Source organism: Rhinoraja longicauda, chromosome 12, assembly GCF_053455715.1.
Source record: "Rhinoraja longicauda isolate Sanriku21f chromosome 12, sRhiLon1.1, whole genome shotgun sequence".
Lineage (NCBI taxonomy): Eukaryota > Metazoa > Chordata > Chondrichthyes > Rajiformes > Arhynchobatidae > Rhinoraja > Rhinoraja longicauda.
In genome coordinates this window covers 8,796,913-8,820,429 of record NC_135964.1, presented here as the reverse complement: position 1 = coordinate 8,820,429, position 23,517 = coordinate 8,796,913, and the positions used below count along the sequence as shown (strand labels likewise).

Here is a 23,517-nt window from a genome sequence, read left to right as displayed (position 1 = left end):
CAAGAAATAATACAAAATATTGATATCACATTTCAGCATTGGTGCAGAACACTTTAGTTATATAGATCGTTCAGGCATAGACAATTTTCTAAACGGGGAGAGGATTCAGAAATTGGAAGTGCAAAGGGACTTGGGAGTGCTGGTGCAGGGTTCCCAAAGGGTTAATTTGTAAGTTGAATTGGTAGCTAGAAAGGCAAATGCAATGTCAGCATTTATTTCGAGAGAACTAGAATATAAAAACAGGGAAGTAATGCTGAGGCTTTATTAGGCACTGGTCAGACCACATTTGGAGTATTATGAGCAGTTTTGGGCCCCATATCCGAGGAAGGGTGTACTGGCATTGGAGAGGGTCCAGAGGAGGTTAGTAGGAAAAAAGACAGCAGATGCTGGTTTAAATCGAAGACAGACACAAAATGCTGGAGTAACTCAGCGGGTCAGGCAGCATCTCTGGAGAGAAGGAATGGATGACGTTTCGGGTCGAGACCCCTCTTCAGACTGACCAGAGGAGGTTTACGCGAATGATCTCAGGGATGAGTGGGTTAACATACGATGAGCGTTTGTCGGCACTGGGCCTGTGCTCGCTGGAGTTTAGAAGGATGAGGGGGGACCTCATTGAAACGTACCGCATAGTGAAAGGCCTGGATAGAGTGGACTAGGAGAGGATGTTTCCACTTGTGGGTGAATCTAGAACCAGAGGGCATAGACTCAGAATGAAAGGACGTACCTTTAGAAATGAGATGAGGAGGAATTTCTTTAGTCAGACGGTGGTGAATCTGCAGAATTAATTGCCATAAACGGCTGTGGAGGCCAAATAATTGGAGATTGACATTTACTTGATTAGTGCGTGTGTCAGGGGTTATGGGGAGAAGGCAGGAGAATGGGGTTGAGAGGGAATGATAGATCAGCCATGATTGAATGGGCGAGTAGACTTCATGGCTCCTATCATTTATGACCTTATGATGACTGAGGGAGAGCACAACTGACATACACAGCACCTTTGCAATTGTACAGTAAGGGGACATAATACGATGCTGATAATAGTTAATACTACAATCTTGAGTGTAGGAATCCTGCACTGCCAAATAAAAGTTGGCGTCAGGGTGAGAGTGCCTTATTGCAAAAATGTCTCAGCGTTACATGCTGGCGAACAACCTTTTTGGAAGTCATTTGAGGTGCTCTCTCGTGTTTGTAGACCCAAGAACCTGGGAACCTTCAGATGCAACTCATGTCTCTCGGTCATCATTCTCTGAGGTCCATTCTCTGCAGGGCCCGGACGTCAGAATGACATTATCCAGTCCAATTTCACCAACGTCGCCCTTTCCTCGCTTTGCTTCAAAGACAATCTACAACGTAATTAAAAGAAGAAATTATAAAGCACAACATGAATGACGAATAAAATATTCCTTTAAACTGCCCCAGAAGGCTGTGGAGGCCAAGTCAATGGATATTTTTAAAGCAGAGGTAGATAGATTCTTGATTAGTTCGGGTGTCGAGGGTCATGGGGAGAAGGCAGGAGAATAGGGGTAGGAGGGAGAGATAGATCAGCCATGATTGAATGGCGGAGTAGACTTGATGGGCCAAATGGCCTAATTCTGCTCCTATTACTTATGAGCTTATGAACTAATGCTACTATTAAATTCCCATCTGTATAAATCGGATGATTTATTTATTTTCAATGCTGTTGCTGTTTGTTTTGTAATCATGTATTGTCTTTCCACTGACTGGATAGCACGCAACAAAAGCTTATCACTGTACCTCGCTAGGTACACGGGACAAGAAACTAAACTGAACTGAACTAGCTCGGAAGTCTTCAGTTATTTTTATCTCTCTCTTTTGCTATTGTTCCAGTCATTCTTGGATTCTAGTGTACGAAAATAACTGCAGATGCTGGTACAAATCGAAGGTATTTATTCACAAAATGCTGGAGTAACTCAGCAGGTCAGGCAGCATCTCAGGAGAGAAGGAATGGGTGACGTTTCGGGTCGAGACCCTTCTTCAGACTCGACGTTTCGGGTCGAGACCCTTCTTCAGACCCTTCTTGGGTTCTAGTAGTGCAGTGACGAAAAAGGTGTTCCATCTGTTTCCATTCTCTAAACAACCACCCGAACCGCCTGGTTAAATTAGTACTGCAGACAAAGGCGTCCCAAGCTGGGTTTATGATCAGAGAAATGTGAATTCAAATCTTATTACAACCTTCCAGAACTTAAATGGAGATTTAAAAAAAATACTGAAAATAATGCTGAAAATAATGCTAAAAATGAATATAATAACAACTGGCTCAGTGATGTCCTTGCGCAAGCCCTTAAGCGGTACGGAACTGTGACCAACACAGGTGATTGGACGGCACATTGGCGACACAGTGGTGCAGGGGTAGAGCTGCTGCCTTACAGCGCCAAAGACCCGGATTCGATCCTGACTACGGGTGCTGTCTGTACGCAGTTTGTACGTTCTCTCTGTGACCTGCGTGGATTTTCTCCGGGTGCTCTGGTTTCCGCCCACACCCCAAAGACGCACGGGTTTGTAGGTTAATTGGCTTCAGTAAATGTCAATTTTCCCTCGTGTGTCTCGGATAGTGTGTGGGGATCGCTGGTTAGCGCGGAGTCGGTGGGCCGAAGGGCCTGTTCCCGCCCTGAATCTCTAAACTAAACTAAACTGGTTGCTGTCATTCATAAATCACCCAGAACCACCTCACTGGTGAAGCTAGAGTGGGCAATGAATGTTGGTTTAGCCAGCAATGCCAACATATGGAAGATTGTTTATAATAACCTGTCCCTACTTTAGGCTGAAGTACAGAGAAAGTTCACCAGATTGATTCCTGGGATGGCAGGACTTTCATATGAAGAAAGACTGGATAGACTCAGCTTGTACTCGCTGGAATTTAGAAGATTGAGGGGGGATCTTATAGAAACTTACAAAATTCTTAAGGGGTTGGACAGGCTAGATGCAGGAAGATTGTTCCCGGTGTTGGGGAAGTCCAGAACAAGGGGTCGCAGTTTAAGGATAAGGGGGGAGTCTTTTAGGACCGAGATGAGAATGTTTTTTTTCACACAGAGAGTGGTGAATCTGTGGAATTCTCTACCACAGAAGGTAGTTGAGGCCAGTTCATTGGCTATATTTAAGAGGGAGTTAAATGTGGCCCTTGTGGCTAAAGGGATCAGGGTGTATGGAGAGAAGGCTGGTACAGGATACTGAGTTGGATGATCAGCCATGATCATATTGAATGGCGGTGCAGGCTCGAAGGGCCGAATGGCCAACTCCAGAACCATTTTTCTATGTTTCTATTCCATTTAGTCCCCAATGGTCCCTCTTTATTCTCGGCGGTCCCCTCATGCCGGGTCCCCTTTGTTCTCTCGGCAGCCCCCCCATGCCAAAAGTGCAGGGTTCGGCTCAGTATATACCCATTGATTATAGAAAGTAAAACCAGAATTTTACTTCATGGTCTGCATGCCAAGATCAAGTACAGCTACAGGGTGAAATTCAGGAACAAGCTCCTAATTTCTCCTTCCCCACTCCAATCTCAACCCCTCTGGATGTCATTATTATCAAACCCGTCGACAAGGGAGATGCTGTTGTCGTCAGGCGGGCTGACCTCTACCGTGCTGAGGCCAGGCGACAACTCTCGGACAAGTCCTCGTACCTACCCCTTGACCATGACCCCATAGACAAACACCAGGTATCATCTCCCAGACAGTCTCCAATCTCACCATCTCTGGCGATCTCCCTCCACAGCCTGCAACCTTATCATTCCCCAACCCCCGCACTGCCTTTTTCCATCTCCTTCCCAAAATCCACAAACAGTACTGCCCTGGCAGACCCAAGTTCGATTAGAACCTGACAATAGATATAAGGAAAACTGTCTGAAGAAGGGTCTCGACCCGAAACATCACCCATTCCTTCTCTCCTGAGATGCTGCCTGACCTGCTAAGTTACTCCAGCATTTTGTGAATAAATAAGGAAAACTGTAGATGCTGGAAATCTGAAATGACACGAGAAAATGTTGAAAATAATCGGAACATCAGACAGTATCTATGGAGAGGGAAACAGAGTTAATATTTCAGGCCAAGTTCTATGGAGAGAGAAACAGAGTTAATGTTTCAGGCCAAGGATCTTTAAATAGAACTAGACCAAGTGGACCTGTTGGGCCCAAACATCTCCTGCATTGATGCAGCACCCTCTCCTCCCCCCCTCCTCCTCTCTCCTCCCCCCCCTCCTCTCTCCCTCCCCTCCTCTCCTCCCCCCCTCTCCTCCCCCTTCCCCTCCCCCCTTCCCCCCTCCAGGACTCCCCCTCCCCCCACTCCATCCCCCTCAACCCCCCTTATCCCTCCCTCCCATCTCCCTCCCTCCTCCACCCCCCCCCCCCCCCTCCGATAAACTTTAAAATGTGAATAACTTAAAAAATATAACCGATTTCAATGAAACCTCTTCCATTAGCACCAAAGGTGCGACGGTGAGTAAGGTGGGCCTAAAATTGTTGCACGATCATGTACTGTTTTGGCTGTAGTTCAGGAACAAACAAACGAGAGTTTTAGTATATAGATGTTTAGGGATTATGCAAGTTCAACGATGTAGAGAGAGAAAAATCTTCCCTTAATTCTTGTTTTTTTTCTGCATTTGATATTGTGTTTCACATACAAATTCTTCCCGTTCTGATGAAATGATAACTCAATTTCTGGCGTGCTGAGCTATTTGAGTACCCTCTATTGTAGAACCACACAATGAGGGATCTGCACGACCTCTCAGTGAAAGTGTATAACATCATGTGGGGCACAGATTAGAAACATAGAAACATAGAAAATAGGTGCAGGAGTAGGCCATTCGGCCCTTCGAGCCTGCACCGCCATTCAATATGATCATGGCTGATCATTCAGCTCAGTAGCCTGTACCTGCCTTCTCTCCATACCCCCTGATCCCTTTAGCAAAAAGGGCCACATCTAACTCCCTCTTAAATATAGCCAATGAACTGGCCTCAACTACCTTCTGTGGCAGAGAATTCCACAGACTCACCACTCTGTGTGAAGAAATGTTTTCTCATCTCGGTCCTAAAACACTTCCCCCTTATCCTTAAGCTGTGACCCCTGGTTCTGGACTCCCCCAACAATGGGAACAATCTTCCCGCATCTAGCCTCTCCAACCCCTTAAGAATTTTATATGTTTCTATAAGATCCCCCCTCAGTCTTCTAAATTCCAGCGAGTACAAGCCCAGTCTATCTAGTCTTTCCTCATATGTAACTCCCTCTAAGGCAAGAACGTCTTTCCTCAGGTTAGGAGACCAAAACTGCACACAATACTCCAGGTGCGGTCTCACCAAGGCCCTGTACAACTGCAGCAGAACCTCCCTGCTCCTAAACTCAAATCCTCTTGCTATGAATGCCAACATACCATTCGCTTTCTTCACTGCCTGCTGCACCTGCATGCTTGCTTTCAATGACTGGTGCACCATGACACCCAGGTCACGTTGCATCTCCCCTTCTCCCAATCGGTCACCATTCAGGTGATCGAACTTTAGTTTAGTTCAGAGACACAGCGCGGAAACTGGCCCTTCGGCCCACCGAATCCACAGGGATCAGCGATCCCTGCACATTAACACTACCCTACACACACTAGAGACCATTTTACATCTGAAGAAGGGTCTCGACCCGAAACGTCACCCATTCCTTCTCTCCAGAGATGCTGCCTGTCCCGCTGAGTTACTCCAGCATTTTGTGTCTATCTTCGATTTAAACCAGCATCTGCAGTTCTTTCCAACTCCTTTACATTTATGCATTTATACCAAGCCAATTAACCTACAAACCTGTACGTCTTTGGAGTATGGGAGGAAACAGATGATCTCGGAGAAAACCCACGCAGGTCACAGGGAGCACGTAGAAACTCTGTACAGACAGCACCCGTAGTCAGGATCACATGCGGTTCTCTGGCGCTATAAGGCCCTAAGCCACCGTATAACACCGTGTAGGGCACAGATAGAGTGAAGGGAATCAAGAACTAGAAGGCATAGGTTTAAGGTCAGAGGAAACAAATTTATAGCCCTGTGGGGCACCTTTTTCAAACAGAGGCTGGTACATATATAGAATGAGCTGCCAGAGAAGGTAGTTGAGGTAGTTACAGTAACAACATTTGGACAGGTACATGGATAGGAACGGTTTAGAGGGATATGGGTCAAAAGTGGGCAAATGGGAAGTGTGTACATGGTCATCTTCGTCATAATGGACAAGGGGCCTGTTCCAATACTGTATGACTCTATGATTCTATAGATAAACACAAAATGCTGGAGTAACTCAGCAGCACAGGCAGCATCTCTGGAGAGAAGGAATGAGTGATGATTTGGGTCGAGACCCTTCTTCAGACTGAGAGTCAGGGGAGAGGGAGACGTGAGATGTGGAAGGGTGATGTGTAAAAATGGCAGATCAAAGCAGACGTTGATCAAGGAAATGTAGAATGGTTCATTGTCAGCTGAGGGGGAAGGTGATAACGAGGCACACAATCAGTAAAATCTAATCAGGAGGACTGTGAAACTAGTTGGAGAACTAGGGTGAGGGAGGGACAGAGAGAGAGAGAGTCTGGAGAAGGGTCTTGACCCGAAACGTCCCCCATTCCTTCTCTCCTGAGATGCTGCCTGACCTGCTGAGTTACTCCAGCATTTTGTGAATAAATACCTCCAAGAGAAAGTAAGGGTTACTTGAAGTTAGAGAAATCAATATTAATACCACTGGGATGTAAGCTGCCCTAGCGAAATATGAGGCGCTGTGATTATACAACTGCTTTCTCTATGATCTGAATTACAACAGAAATTAATACAAAACTACAAATACAAGAATTAACAGCTCGGCAGTCAAAACCATGTAAGCTTGTGGTTTTATCAGTCGTCTGATAATGAAAATGCCTATATTATTTGAAATTACCATGAATTTGATCAATGTAACAAAATTGACAATGATCCTGAAGCATGAGTAAAATACATGGTTGCCTATGTCACCAATATCATACCTTTTTTAGGTTTGAGGAAATTGTATTAAACATTTTTCTTGTGTTTACCATTGAACTTTGCAATACAATTGATCAAGATAAAGGAATAAAATCTTCTTCAATTTAATTTCCAAAATATAGCAAATTAATCTCAATATCGAAGAGAAATACTGACACGTGGCTGTGTGGGAAACATGCATGGAGTTCACAATGTACAGGGCGGCACGGTGGCGCAGCGGTAGAGTTGCTGCCTTACAGCGAATGCAGCGCCGGAGACTCAGGTTCGATCCTGACTACGGGCGCTGTCTACGGAGTTTGTACGTTCTCCCCGTGACCTGCGTGGGTTTTCTCCGAGATCTTCGGTTTCCTCCCACACTTCAAAGACGTACAGGTATGTAAGTTAATTGAATGGGTGAATGTAAAAATTCTCCCTAGTGGGTGTAGGATAGTGTTAATGTGCGGGGATCGCTGGGCGGCGCGGACTCGGTGGGCCGAAGGGCCTGTTTCCGCGCTGTATCTCTAAATCTAAAAAATCGAAATCTAAAAAAAAATCAATGTGGGAGCGTCAAATGGCAAATGTTTCAATAATTAACTTCAGTTGCACGTGTGTTTAATTTAATCCCATCAACTTTCCAGGTAATTTTTTTGTTAAGACCTAGACTGTAACAATCCTGTGGCTTTTTATACCATGTAGAAGTATTTACCAAAACGACAGGAATCCTATTCCCCAGCCTCATTAAAGCCATCCATCACAAGCTCATGCTCTTTGCTTTGTTAAAGTAGTGAGCAGCTTCGTCACTCACATTTTGCTGGGTTTCAGAACTGCTTTTAGCAGATATTGTAACGCGTCCAACTTTCCAGCCTTCCTCTTTGGCTCGGATCCTCTCCCAGACCGAAGGAACTCCGTTATTGGAAAGTACCCGGAGATTTCCAATCTTCTCCCCCGCAAGCCGATACTTAAAGGTTACACAGAAATCCTTCTTCGGAACGAGATCGCCGACGAGAAGTTTCAAATGGCCCACCTCGTTCTTACGCCCGGCAAATGCTGGGACTGCCATGTAGTGCCCGAGGCCTGGCGAGTGGGAAGTAACATGTCAGTGTTGCGGAATCAAACTAGCCTGTCTTCCACAATTCCATGCATCTTTTGAATGCTACCTGAAGGCTGCCGTTCGTCATTCAGTCCGCTTTCAAGATTGCAAGAGTGTAGACAGCTTGCATTACACGACTATGGATAACAAGGGTGACCAATTCATTTGTGGCACTCAATACGGAGTTGGTTAAGTATTTAGAACTAGTACATTGAACAGTATAGCACAGGAACATTGCCCTTTGGCCCACAATTTCTGTGCCGAACATGATGCAAAGATCAACTTTTATTTGCCTGCACATAACGCACATCTCTCCAGTCCCAGCATATCCATATCTCTTCAATGCCAGTATCGTATCTGCCCCGACCACCATCTTGATTAGTGCACGTGTCAGAGGTTATGGGGACCACACGTGTCACAGCTGGTGGAAGCAGTAATGGTGCAGAATGCAGCTTTAATGGGCCAGTTGGAATGGAATAATGGTGTATTGGTAGTGGAGTAACTTATGTTGAACCTTTGTCGGCACTGGGCCTGTACTCGCTGGTGTTTAGAAGAATGAGGGGGGGGGGGGGGTCTCATTGAAATGTACTGGTACTGAATAGTGAAAGGCTTGGATAGAGTCACTGTGGGGAGGATGGTTCCACTAGTGGGAGAGTCCAGGACTAGGAGGAATTTCTTTAGTCAGAGGGTGGTGAATCTGATGAATTCTGCCACAGAAGGCTGTGGAGGCCACGTCAATGGAAAAATTTAAGACAGAGATAAATAGATCCTTGATTAGTATGGGTGTCAGGGGTTATGGGGAGAAGGCAGGAGAATGGGGTTAGGAGGGAGAGATAGATAGGCCATGATTGAAAGATGGAGTAGACTTGATGGGCTGAATGGCCTAATTCTACTACTATTCCTTACGACTGGGCTTGTATTCACTGGAGTTTAGATGAGAGGGGATCTTATAGAGACGTATAAGCACCCTCTCCTCCCCCCCTCTCCCACCCCTCTTCCCTCTCCCTCTCCCCCTCCCCCTCCTCCCCCCTCCCCTCTCCCCCTCCCCCTCCTCTCCCCCCTCTCCCCCTCCCTCCCTCCTCCCTCCCTCCCCCTCCCTCCCCCCTCCCACCTCTCCTCCTCCCCTCCCCCCTCCCTCCCTCCCCCTCCCTCCTCCACCCCCCATCCCCACCCCCTCCCTTCCCCTCCCACCTTCCCCTCCGCCCTTCCCCTCCCCCCGCTCCATCCCCCTCAACCCCCCTTATCCTCCCCCTCCCTCCACTCCCCTCCCTCCCTCCCTCCATCCCCCCTCCCTCCCTCCCTAGGAGATAGATTTAAACTTTAAAATGTGAATAACTTAAAAAATGTAACACCAATTTCAATGAAACTTCTTCCATTAGCACCAGGGACGATGGTGAGTAAGGTGGGCCTAAAATTGTTGCGCTATCGTGTACTGTTTTGGCTGTAGTTCCGGAACAAACAAACAAACAAACAAACAAGAGTTTTAAAAGGACTGGACAAGCTAGATGCAGGAAAAATATTCCCAATGTCGGGGGAGTCCAGAACCAGGGTCCACAGTCTTAGAATAAAGGGGAGGTCATTTAAAACTGAGGTGAGAAGAAACTTTTTCACCCAGAGAGTTATGAATTTGTGGAATTCTCTGCCGTAGAAGGCAGTGGAGGCCAATTCACTGGATATATTTAAAAGAGAGTTAGATAGAGCTCTAGGGGCTAGTGGAATCAAGGGATATGGGGAGAAGGCAGGGACAGGTTACTGATTGTGGATGATCAGCCATGATCACAATGAATGGCGGTGCTGGCACGAAGGGCCAAATGGCCTCCACCTGCACCTATTTTTTATGTTTCTGTTTCTATGACTTTATGACCTTATGATACAGGTCCTTACCAGACTCTGTGTAAAACATTAGCCTGCACATCTCCTCTAAACTTTGCACCTCTCACCTTAAAGTTATGTTCTCTACTATCGTCCCTATCTCTGCCTCTCATAGGTTTATATACTTCTACCAGGTCTATCCGCAACCACTGATGTCTCAAAGAAAACAATCCAAGTCTATCCAAGCTCTCGTGTTGCTGTAAATTTCCCCGGTGTGGGACGAATAAAGGAATATATTATACCTCCTAATCCACACATTCTCCTGGTAAGCCTCCTCTGTACCCATTCCAAAGTGTCCTCGTCCTTCCTGTAATGGGGTGACCAGAACTGCACGCAATACCTCAAGTGTAGCCTAACAAAAGTCCTATTTGAGAGGAAAGAGTTTGCAGGATCCTGAGGAGAGATCTGGAGAATGGGACTGACTTGCTTGTCGTTATGCAGGGCCGGTACAGATTATGTGGCCTTCCATGCTGTGACCATTCTGTGCTTCTGTAAACATCAGTGAATATTAAGCAACAGCAATTTAATTCAGCAAACACATTTCATTAAAATGCATCTTAATTAAAAAGTCACCATTAGGCAGATCAGCAACTTTCCAGTCAAAATCATCCTCTGTGTCCTGTATCCATTCGCAAACTCCTTGATTAAAATTGCAGTCCACAGAAAAATCTAAAGAGAAACACAGAGACTTTCTTATTAATATATTCCAGCTGATATACATTAATGTATTTGATATTTCCATTTTGAGAAGAGAAAGGCTTTCCCACTGAAATCCTTTTGATGTCAGTGAAGAGGATTTTTTAATTGTCATATTCAAAAACGCAAGATATAAATTCCAAACATTTCTTCCCTCATTTCCACATGGAAACATTGAATGGAAATCTCCACCACTGTTGAAAGATGCCCAGCAATTGTAAAACCTAACTTATATTTCTAGTATGTAGTGACTTTGGATACATGTATAACAGTTTGCAATCAAAGAAAAACTTTTAAAGTGAATTACTACGATTATCAAAACCTCCCTTGAACACCATTGTTTTAGCAACCAGATGTTCTGTCTCATTCGTGCTCAAGTAGATAAAGGTTGGCTAGTTACATCAGATCATTCATTTGCTCCTCAAAATCTTTTACATTCACCTGTGACTGTTTAATAGTTCACCCAGGAGCCAGCAGCTTTAACAGAACTCCTTCAGTCTTGGACTGTGTTGTGATATTGCTAGGACTACTTTGTTGGTCACAAGGACTACTTTGTATGCCTGTGTATATAAGTGATTGGTGTGATTAGGCGGCCACTCTGGTTCCAGGTGGCCACGGAACAAACAGCCTGGAGTTGAGCTCCAGCATTATAACCTTTTACACACGTGTACTTGTGGTCCGTCCAGAGTCTCAACAAAGGTACAACAGGTACCGGACCACGAAGTACAACAGACTGGACAATCACGCCAAAGATGTGTGCTTGAGTCAGACTTGAATTGAAAACCTTCAAGACTTAGGGTCACTATTTTGCCATTCCTTTGATAATCAGCATTCCTTTGAAGTTTGTAGGAAGGAACTGCAGACGCTGGTTTACACCGAATATAGATACAAAATGCTGGAGTAACTCAGCGGGACAGGCAGCATCTCTGGAGAGAAGGAATAGGTGACGTTTCAGGTCGAGGGTCTCGACCCGAAATGCCACCCATTCTCTCTCTCCAGAGATGCTGCCTGTCCCCCTGAGTTACTCCAGCATTTTGTGTCTATTTTCCTTTGAACCTTTCTATTTTCTTCGAGGCAATGCTGTGGACTTTCCCTCCCCTACATGATGGCATGAAGGTTCATTAAACAGTCCCAATTTCCAATTCATTCCATTCCAAGATTACCCTGAATTCATTATTTCCCTACATCTTCAAGCCTTTAAAACACAGGCTCAGGAATGCAATTTTCTATTAAATATTGGTGGTGTCCTGCTCTAAAAAACAATGAAAATTGATTGCTTAGTGTTGGACCAGCCTGAAAACCAAAACACTCATTTGGTGTCTGTTCCATTTAACTGAAGCCTGTGTTTCATGTGGTATCCTGTGTCCGTCATCACTTAACACTGAAACCACCTCCTTAACCCTCCCCCCCCCCCCCCCCCCTACCCCCACCTCCTCTATCCATTCTCTGGTTTCCTCCCACATCCCAAAGATGTGCAGGTTTGTAGGTTAATTGGCCTTTGTGAAATTGCCCCTAATGTGTGTGAGTGGATGTGAAATAGAACTCATGACATCGAACTCATGTGTATTGGTGTCGGAACGAACTGCAGATACTGGTTTAAACCAAGATAGACCCAAATGGTGAAGTAACTCAGCAGGTCAGACAGCATCTCTGGAGAAAAGGAATAGGTGACGTTCTGGGTCTGAAGAAGGGTCTCGACCCGAAACGTCACCTGTTCCTTTTCGCCAAAGATGCTGTCTGACCCGCTGAGTTACTCCAGCTTTTTGTGTCTGTCCTCATGTGAATTGGTGATTGATGGTCGGCGTGGACTCTTCCATGATGTATCACTAAACTAAACTAAGCCAGCACGTATGTACACAGAGAGGCTGAAGCTTTTAATTCAAAGTGGGATTTCATTTAATAGAGACCAACATAACCAGCAGTCACCATCTGATGTGTTTGGGACACTATGATAAATATCTCTTTCGAGCATCACTAACCCTGCCCTGACAAGAATGCCGACAAGAAGCTGCAATACTAAAGCCAACTGTTTTCAGATGCTCAGCTGCTTATTTGTTTATTACCGTCATTGAATGGATCTTGTGCCATGATTTTCTTCTTGCCCAGCACTGGACTAAATACTGTGGCTTCATTGCGCTTGGGGACTGAAACAAACCATTTTTGTTAGATTAGATAACATTAGATAATCCAGCATTATCATATCATATCATATATATACAGCTGGAAACAGGCCTTTTCGGCCCACCAAGTCCGTGCCGCCCAGCGATCCCGTACATTAACACTATCCTACACCCACTAGGGACAATTTTTACATTTGCCCAGCCAATTAACCTACATAATATTAGATAATACAAGTATACAAATTCTTATAAATGAATATTGAATATCATACAGAGGTGGGAGCTGTTTACCCTGGCAACTCAGCATGCTCAATACCCACCCATCTCAATCATTGGCCTACACCACTGGTTTTGTCAATATTAGGCCTATCCCCTTTAGAATTAAAATCAGAGAATTTGAGCAGCATCTTAGCAATGATTTACATTTGAGATGGGCTGTGTTTTGACAATAGACAAAAGGTGCAAGAGTAGGCCACTCGGCCCTTCGAGCCAGCACTGCCATTCACCATGATCATGGCTTCATTTGGGCAACATCATTCGATTTATATGATGAAGGATTACTAATCTCTGAATCTATTCCAATTTAAATTTCAAATTTCTATTTCTATTTCCAATTCCTCATGAACGTTTGTGAATTTTGTTCTAAAATATCTGAATACAAAAAGAAAACGGATATCACTTAAAAAGTCAGATTTTTGTTGCACTAACCATTAAATTGTTGCAAGGTGTCACTTATTATTCAACTGCCAATGGTATTATTGAACACTGTTCCAAACCAGTTAAAGATTTAGCTGCTAAAAATGCACTCCGACAGTTTTTCCTTTGGATAAACATGTTAATAACAAGCATAGTCCCACTCAAAAAAGCACCAGAAAACACGTTAAGTTTTACAATGTGACAAGACAATGGTTTCCCTGCAGCTTATTTTAAAGGAGCATTCACTTCGAGTGGTTTTGCCTCAAAATTGCTTCAGAACTATAGTGTCAAGGGCAAATGGAACGTGGCTGGTGAAGTAACCAGAAGTAATATAAGAACATAACTGCAGATGCTGGTACAAATCGAAGGTCTTTATTCACAAAATGCTGGAGTAACTCAGCAGGTCAGGCAGCATCTCAGGAGAGAAGGAATGGGTGACGTTTCGGTCGAGACCCTTCTTCAGACTGATGTCAGGGGGGCGGGACAAAGGAAGGATATAGGTAGAGACAGGAAGATAGAGGGAGATCTGGGAAGGGGGAGGGATAGAGAGGGACAGAGGAACTATCTAAAGTTGGAGAAGTCGATGTTCATACCACTGGGCTGCAAGCTGCCCAGGCGAAATATGAGGTGCTGTTCCTCCAATTTCCGGTGGGCCTCACTATGGCACTGGAGGAGGCCCATGACAGAAAGGTCAGACTGGGAATGGGAGGGGGAGTTGAAGTGCTCAGCCACCAGGAGATCAGGTTGGTCAATGCGGACCGAGCGCAGGTGTTGAGCGAAGCGATCACCGAGCCTGCGCTTGGTTTTGCCTATGTAAATAAGTTGACATCTGCAGTTATTTTCTTATATTACTTCTGGTTACTTCACCAGCCACGTTCCTTTGCCCTTGACACTATAGTTATGAAGCAATTTTGAGGCAAAACCACTCAAAGTAAATGCTCCTTTAACCAGAAGTAATGCTTTGTACACAGCTGGTATATATCTGTGTAGGAAGGAACTGCAGATGCTAATTGAAACCGAAGATAGACACAAAAAGCTGGAGTAACTCAGCTAGTCAGGCAGCATCTCTGGAGAAAAGGAATAGGTAACGTTTCGGGTGAGGAAGGATCACGTCCTGAAACGTCACCTATTCCTTTTCTCTAGAGGTGTTTAATTTATACGTTTTGTATAATCAGTGAAAGGAGGATCCTTCTTTAGACCGAGTACATATCTGGCTCCTGCTTTTGCCTGGTGTGAGTTGCAAACCTTTTAAAATATTCCTCCAGTTTTCGCCTTGTCCAATTTTCAATGATTATCGTAAGGCTGGTATTAAATTGCTCAAGGTAAGCCCACTCTTGTCCACCAGTCTGGATATTTTTAAGGCAGCGATAGATAGATTCTTGATTAGTACGGGTGTCAGAGGTTATGGGGTGAAGGCAGGAGAATGGGGTTAGGAGGGAGATGTATATCAGCCATGATTGAATGGCGGAGTAGACTAAATGGGCCGAATGGCCTAATTCTACTGCTATTCCTTATGACCTTATGATCTCTTTGGAGGACAATTACCTCTGGGAAATCTCCAGCAGAATACCCTCCTCCTTCGTTTGGAGCTCAGGTGAAAAATAATGGAATTCCCAGGCCTGTAGCCTCCTGTTTTGGGAGAATGTAATCTTTAGGCTAAGTTGCTGAGATAAAGTTCTAGCTGCTGGGCATTCATTTGTGCTACTGTTTCTTTACTTCAAACGCACTGTCGCTAATGATTCCCAGAAACAAGTTCTTTGTCATACGATCCCCTAGTTGTTCTTTAGTCTGAAAATGTCCTGCAGCTACTAAACATCTGCCAGCAGGGGCTGTTGATCTTACGTTAAAGAAAAATTCCAGACTCCAAATTATTTATTAAAGAGTATTCTTCCAACGTTTAATTCGCAGCAATAAATCAGTTAAAAAAAATCTTGGTTAACACAAGTTTCAAAGTTGCCAACGGGCTGGGATATTCGTGAAGTGTTTTGGAAGCTTGGAAGAATTTATCCTTCACAGAAAATGCGTCATGGTGCAGCCAAACTGAAATCAAGGTCATTGTGGAGATTTGGCACATGTTGGCGATCAGTAATTAGCAGGCAGAACTTAAAATACAAAATAATGCAAATCTCTCTGGCAGCTTGAACCTCAGGAGGCAGTACAGTGCTAATGGGCAAATGAGGTGGAGTACTTCAGCAATTTGACAACATCCGATTTAGGAATTTTCGCTAAAATTAATATTAGTATTAGTATTAATAGTATTATTATTCTATATTGTTATTTTAATTGGTATATACTAATTTACTAGTATATACTTGCATCCCCTCTCTCTCCCTCCCACACACAAGCCGTTGTACTACTTCAAAGCCATCTTGTTGAGTCTCATTGAGCCCACAGCTACCATTTATCATTGATACTTTTTTTGCATACGGTATCTTTCATTCATTTGTTCTATATCTTTCTATATCACCGTTTACATCTCTTGTTTCCCTCTCCCCTGACTCTCAGTCTGAAGAAGGGTCTCGACTCAAAATGTCATCTATTCCTTTTCTCCAGGGATGACATAGTATATACTAATTAGTATATACTAAATATTAATATTAGGATTAGTATTCATCCTCTTGCGCAAAATAGCAAAATGCTTCGGCTTTCTTCGGTGGAATTTCCACCAACAACTCTTTGGAGCATGTGTCTTTGGCTAAGCGGCTGATATTTGGAATGCACTGCCAGAGGAGAGGGCGGAATCAGGTACAATGACTGCATTTAAGAGACATTTGTAGAGACACATATTGGCAGGGTATAGAAGGATACAGCCCTGACGCAGGCAATAGGGTGGCACGGTGGCGCAGCGGTAGAGTTGCTGCCTTACAGCGAATGCAGCGCCGGAGACTCAGGTTCGATCCTAACTACGGGCGCCGTCTGTACGGAGAGTTTGCACGTTCTCCCCGTGACCTGCGTGGGTTTTCTCCGAGATCTTCGGTTTCCTCCCACACTCCAAAGACGTACAGGTATGTAGGTTAATTGACTGGGTAAATGTAAAAATTGTCCCTAGTGTGTGTAGGATAGTGTTAATATGCGGGGATCGCTGGGCGGCGCGGACTCGGTGGGCCGAAGGGCCTGTTTCCGTGCTGTATCTCTAAATCTAAAAAATCTAAAATATTATATAATTATTGTAGACAGGCAAACAGTCTGACTGTAGTGGGCAGAGGGGGCCGTTTCTGTGCTTTACAATGCTTAGTCTCGAAGACTGTATGGCTTACAAAACTAGTTCTCATGATAACAAATGACCAATTTTCCATGCAGAGGAAAACACTGTACCCAAATGGCCATCATGCATTTTGCCTCAGGCTTTTGATTTCTAGAATGTTGTCTAACATTTTATCACTGTTGCAAATTGAGGAAAGCCTGCATTTTCAAGTGTCGTCGTGTTGTACTTTATTAAATACAGCGGCCAATTTGCCTGCACTGTGGTCTCACAGGTATCCATGTGGCAACGACTGGACAAGCTCTTGTAATGATGTTGACTGTGGGATAAACGATAGCCATTACACAGGGAAGAGCACCACGGCTCTTCCTCAAGGTCTTCCACACTCTGATAGAGAAGTTGAAGTAATTTATTTTTGACAATCTTACTTTAAACCATAGATGTCACAACCAATCTGGTACGCTTCCCTCTTTGGCACCTTCTCACTGCAAAAAGTCCACCTGGGCCTACCTGATCTCACGGTTGCCAGACACCTCAATTCCCCCTTCCATTCCCACACTAACCTTTCTGTCCTGGGCCTCCTCCATAGACAATAGACAATAGGTGCAGGAGTAGGCCATTCGGCCCTTCGAGCCAGCACCACCATTCAATGTGATCATGGCTGATCATTCTCAATCAGTACCCCGTTCCTGCCTTCTCCCCATACCCCCTGACTCCGCTATCCTTAAGAGCTCTATCTAGCTCTCTCCACTGTCAGAGTCAGGCCAAAAGCAAATTGGAGAAACTGCATCTCATATTTCACTTGCTCAGCTTACAACCCAGCGATATGAATATTGATTTCTCTAACTTAAAGTAACCCTTGCATCCCCTCTCTCTCCATCCCTCCCCCACCCGTCATTGCACCAGCTTCAAAGCCGTCTTGTTGAGTCTCATTGTCTGTAACTCGTTTTCACCTAGCCCACAGCTAACAACGGCCTGTATCCTTAATCATCGTTACTTTTTTGCATATCTTTCATTCATTTGTTCTGTATCTCTCTATATCACCGTCTACACATCTCGTTTCCCTTTCCCCTGACTCTCAGTCTGAAGAAGAGTCTCGACCCGAAAAGCCACCTATTCCTTTTCTCCAGAGATGCTGCCCGACCTGCTGAGTTACTCCAGCTTATTGTTTCTATCTACAATTAGGCTTCATGGGTTGTCCTTAAACACTTTTTTAGCTCCACAAGAAGGTGTATTCATCATCAAATGGAAGGGAGCTAGGAAGTTGAATTGCTGTGAGTGTTGATCTTTGGGTAAATGGGTAACCCAGAGATTCTGCCAGTTCAGGTGAAAATTCATGTCACAGTAAATGACGAGCCACCCAATACAATTTAACTGAACTGATGGTAGACACAAAATGCTGGAGTAACTCAGCGGGACAGGCAGCATCACTGGAGAGAAGGAATGGGTGACGTTTCAGGCCGGCACCCTTCTTCAGACTGATGTCAGGGGAGTGGGCGGAACAGAGATAAAATGTAGTCGGAGACAGTAAGACTGGTAGGAGAACTGGAAAGGGTGAGGGGGTGGAGAGAGAGGGAAAGCAAGGGCTACGTGAAGTTAGGGAAGTCAATGTTCATACCGCTGGGGTGCAAGCTACCCAAGCAAAATATGGGGTGCTGTTCCTCTAATTTGTGCTGGGCCTCACTCTGACAATGGAGGAGGCCCAGGACAGAAAGGTCAGTGTGGGAATGGGAGGGGGAGTTAAAGTGTTGAGCAACCGGGAGATCAAGTAGGTTTAGGCGGACCTAACTGAACTGATATTCAGTAAATTCTGTCGTGACTAGAAAGTGAAGCTGCAATGTTGCATTCCCCTTGAGGAAATGCTGCAATCAATTTTTCCTCAAATAAATAAAAGTTTTTACATGCCATTTGCACCACAGCAGCCAGAAATCGCAGGCCCGTCAAACCAAACTTCAGCTGCCTTCAGATCATTTTTCTGACTGCTTCAGCAAGCGTGGCGCAGGAAAAGAATCTGGAAAATATCTCGTTGACCTGATTTAAACTTGCAGTGAGTGCATAAACTTTATGAATTCATGTTCCTGGAACTCAAACCAAAAAGCTGGGCTGAAACAACAGCGTGGTCTGGAATTTCCTTTTCATCTAATTGACTAATCATAAAATGTCCCCCTTCACTTCCCCTCCCATTCCCACACTGACCTTTCTGTCCTGGGCCTCCTCCACTGTCAGAGTGAGGCCCAGCGCAAATTGGAGGAACAGCACCTCATATTTTGCTTGGGCACCCCAGCGGTATGAATATTGACTTCTCTAACTTCAAGTGACCCCTGCTTTCCCTCTCCCTCCATCCCTCCCCCTTCCTTGTTCTCCGACCAGTCCGACTGTTCCCTGGATAAAATCTCTTAAAGTACACGGACAAGCTTACATTTTCCAATGAGCACCTTGGCGTATGGAGCCCTGTGTTAGGATCTGTAATATTAACTGGACATTTTGCCATGAAAATACATGAGGCACAGCCAGCCATTGTCTGCATTAAACACTGAGAGGCGTGCAAGAGGGCACATCAGTTTGTCCCTTTTCCACCCGCCAACTTTAGTTTAGTTTAGAGATAGTGCGGAAACAGGCCCACCGAGTCCGCACTGACCAGCAATCCCCGCTCACTAACACTATCCTACACACACTAGGGACAATTTACATTTATACCAAGCCAATTAACCTACAGACCTGTACGTCTTTGGAGTGCAGAAGTACGGAGAGGGTTTGGACTGAACGAAAGGCCTTTTTCCCAATACTCAAGAAACAACTGCGTGTTTTTTTTTAGTGATGGGTTTGTGAAGAATGAGTCGCATCAAAATAAACATCATACTTCTTCCTATTGAGGGCTTGGATATGAAGATAAATATTCATACAGAATAAAAAACAGAGTGCACACTCCATTAGAAGTCAATCTACTTCACTATTTGTACATTATCCAATAATACTCTCTCGCCAAGAAATAATGAACGAGTGACTTATAACTACAGCCTGTAATTAGTGTTCATTTCCTGCATGTCCCACATAATTGGACGAGGGGAATATCGGTAGAAAGAAGACAAAATGGGATTCTGTGGTGTTGAATTGAGTGTGCGAAATTTGCTATCAAAGCTTTAATCTGTTCAAGACTAATTGCTCCATCTTTTATTTAATGAGCCAATTAATTTTAAAAAATGATGTTATGCCTTAATATTTTTGCACTTTATTCTATTTACATTCAATTTATTTTCTTCATTAATTTTGTACTTTGACCTCATTGTACAAAGCATCAAGGGCTCGACTGGTATATTTCTCTGAGCTATTTGTTCGTGGCATGCGAACATTAGTAGCTGAGCCAGGACTTTTTTCCCCTGTAACAATCAGCTTGTCAGGCCATTTCTAGGCACGGTCGCACAGCGGTAGAGTTGCTGCCTTACAGCGCTTACAGCACCAGAGACACGGGTTCGGTCCTGGCTACCGGTGCTTGTCTGTACGGAGTTTGTACGTTCTCCCCGTGACCTGCTTGGATTTTCTCCGAGATCTTCAGTTTCCTCCCACACTCCAAATAAGTACAGGCTTGTAGGCTAATTGGCTTGGTGTAAATGTAAATTGTCCGTAATGTAGGCTCGTGTTAATGTGCAGCGATCATTGGTTGGTGGGGACTCGGTGGGCTGAAGGGGCTAGTGGAATCGAGGGATATGGGGAGAAGGCAGGCACAGGTTATTGATTGGGGACGATCAGCCATGATCACAATGAATGGCAGTGCTGGCTGGAAGGGCCGAATGGCCTCCTCCTGCACTTATTTTCTATGTTTCTATCTCTAAACTGAAGTGAACTAAGGGCAGTCAACCACATTGCTGGGTCTGGACTTATAATTAGGCCAGAAGGATGGCAAACCTCTTTCCCCTTAAGACTATAGACAATAGACAATAGACAATAGACAATAGACAATAGACAATAGACAATAGGTGCAGGAGGAGGCCATTCGGCCCTTCGAGCCAGCACCGCCATTCAATGCGATCATGGCTGATCATTCTCAATCAGTACCCCGTTCCTGCCTTCTCCCCATACCCCCTGACTCCGCTATTCTTAAGAGCTCTATCTAGCTCTCTCTTGAATGCATTCAGAGAATTGGCCTCCACTGCCTTCTGAGGCAGAGAATTCCACAGATTCACAACTATCTGACTGAAAAAGTTTTTCCTCATCTCCGTTCTAAATGGCCTGCCCCTTATTCTTAAACTGTGGCCCCTTGTTCTGGACTCCCCCAACATTGGGAACATGTTTCCTGCCTCTAACGTGTCCAACCGCTTAATAATCTTATACGTTTCGATACGACATTAAAGAAGTAGATAGTTTTGTAAAACAATCCTGTATTTTCATTGTCGATGTTCCTTTGATTTATTAACTTGATCTAACTTCTCCAATGGCCTGGATAGATTTTGAAACTCTTCCACACGATCAATCCCGGGCACGAATATCCACTTATGACAACAGGACTTGACATATTTTTTCTCCTGTTTGGTTTAGTTCAGTTTAGGCTTTTGTCACGTGTGCCGAGGTACAGTGAGTGAAAAGCTTTTGTTGCGCGCTAAACAGTCAGCAGAAAGACAATACATGATTGCAATCGATCCATTTACTGTGTATAGATGCATGATAAGGGAATAACGTTTAGCGTAAGGTAATGCAGTGAAGCTTTAGTGTTTGAAGTAGGGATAAATAATTTGTGAAACAGTCTGTTTTACAGAAGCAGAGGAAAAATTCTTGAGCCATCAGGCAATGTTGATGATCGCATGCTTGTGGTTTGCTGTAGACCTCTGCACCCCAGTCCCTGCAGGAACCACGGCATTGATTCAGGTTCAGATTGGGAAACTCACTGGTCCTTGATCCTCAGCAAACGGAGTGACACAGCCTCACGCAAAAACAAAAGCAGGAACCGATGGACGTACGCCCCCAAAATTAGACAAAAGCCCACCAACATCTTCAATGGAAGTCTTCAATGGAGTTCACCAAAGTTTCTGTCAGCTGCACAGTGGAATGCCAAGGAAGATAAAGCTCTCTTTGCAAAGAGCGACAGCAGCACTAGAAGGCCTGAGCTATTGGGAGAGGTTGAGTAGGCTGGATCTCTCTTCCTTGGTGAGCAGGAGGATGGGGGGGATCTTATGGAGGTGTATACGATCATTAGAGGAATAGATCAGGTAGATGCACAGAGTCTCTTGCCCAGAGTAGGGGAATTGAGGACCAAAGGACATAGGTTCAAGGTGAAGGGGAAAAGATTTAATAGGAATCTGAGGGGTAATGTTTTCAAACAAAGGGTGGTGGGTATATGGAACAAGCTGCCAGTGGAGATAGTTGAGGCTGGGACGATCACAAAGTTTAAGAAATAGTTAGATAAGTATATGGATAGGACAGATTTGGAGGGATATGGACCAAATCTAGGCAGGTGGGAATAGTGTAGCTGGGACATGTTGGCCGATGTGGGCAAGGTGGACCGAAGGGCCTGTTTCCACATTGTATCACTCTATGACTCTAAGACTATAGCACCAGTAGTCAGGATCGAACCCGTGTCTCCGGCGCTGCAAGCGCTGTAAGGCAGCAACTCTACCATGTGTTAGGATGCTCTCTATGGTGCAACGGTAGAAGGTCGTCAGCAGCTGTTGGGGTAGACCAGACTTCTTCAGTGTTCTTAGGTAAAACAGTCGTTGCTGTGCCTTCTTGATCAGCGCAGCAGTGTTATTGGACCATGTTAGGTCCTCCGAAATGTGAGTGCCCAGAAACTTGAAGCTGGACACTCTCTCCACACTGTCCCCGTTGATAAAGATCGGGGCGTATTCCCCGTTGTGTGACCTACGGAAGTTGATGATCAGCTCCTTGGTATTGGTGGTATTTAGGGACAGGTTGTTAGCTAGTAGTCAATTTGAAAAGTCCGGGAGCAGAGCAAGGACGCCCGTTGGCTGAGCAGAAAAGTAAGTGCTAATTACAGTTGAACAGGCAGTTTAAAAAGAGCGCCAAGAGGAAGCTAGTAGTCAATTTGAAAAGTCCGGGAGCAGAGCAAGGACGCCCGTTGGCTGAGCAGAAAAGTAAGTGCTAGTTTAAGTGAGAAGTCAGGTAAATTGGACAATCAGGCAATTTAATTGGTGATATAAGCAATACTTGCAAAAGGGTGCAGCCCAGTGAGGGAAGTGCCCTGTGAGAAAAGTGCGAGTCTTTGGCGAGGAGGCTGAGGTGAGGAGGATACAATTGTTTTAAGCCAGAGCTGGTTATAGGCACAAGGTGATGGCGGAAAAGTTGGTGCAGTGTGTTTCCTACAGGATGTGGGAAGACAGGGACGTCGCTGGAGCTTCTGGGAGCTACACCTGCAAGAACTGTGTCCAGGTGCAGCTCCTGAAGGGACGTGTGGTGGAGTTGGAGAGGCAGTTGGATGACCTCGGGGCCATCCGGGAATGCGAGAGTTTCCTCGACAGGACCTATTGTGAGGCTGTCACGCCAAGGGTCCAGGTCGAGCGAAGGTGGGAGACTGTTTCAGGGGGGAGTGGACGGGGACGTGGACTACAGGAGACCCCAGTGGCTGTGCCTATTGCAAATAGGTATACCCTCTTGGGAACTGTCGGGGCAGAAGACGTTTCCAGTCCGAGTGGCGGACCTGTTGGCAAGGATACTCGACAGGGGAGACCGAAGTCTGGAAGAGCCGTAGTGGTCGGTGACTCCATAGTCCGAGGGACGGACAGAAGATTCTGTGGCAGCAGGAGGGACTTGAGGATGGTCTGTTGCCCCCCTGGTGCCAGGGTTCAACACATCACAGACCGGCTTCAGAAAATCCTAGTGAGGGAAGGCGATCAACCTGAAGTCGTTGTGCACGTGGGCACGAATGACGTCG

At 45.1% G+C, this 23,517-nt stretch overlaps 1 protein-coding gene across 1 annotated transcript in view; it reads right to left on the bottom strand.

The window, feature by feature from the left end:
* Positions 1–23,517, bottom strand: part of egfl6 (EGF-like-domain, multiple 6) — a 66,340-nt gene continuing 42,823 nt past the window's right edge. Inside the window, exons 10-13 of the mRNA XM_078408974.1 lie at positions 12,683–12,763; positions 10,497–10,592; positions 7,767–8,035; positions 1–1,343 (exon numbers count right to left, since the gene is read on the bottom strand). Coding sequence (XP_078265100.1) covers positions 1,224–1,343; positions 7,767–8,035; positions 10,497–10,592; positions 12,683–12,763 — 566 coding nt within the window. The 3' untranslated portion in view covers positions 1–1,223. The remainder of the gene's footprint in view (positions 1,344–7,766; positions 8,036–10,496; positions 10,593–12,682; positions 12,764–23,517) is intronic.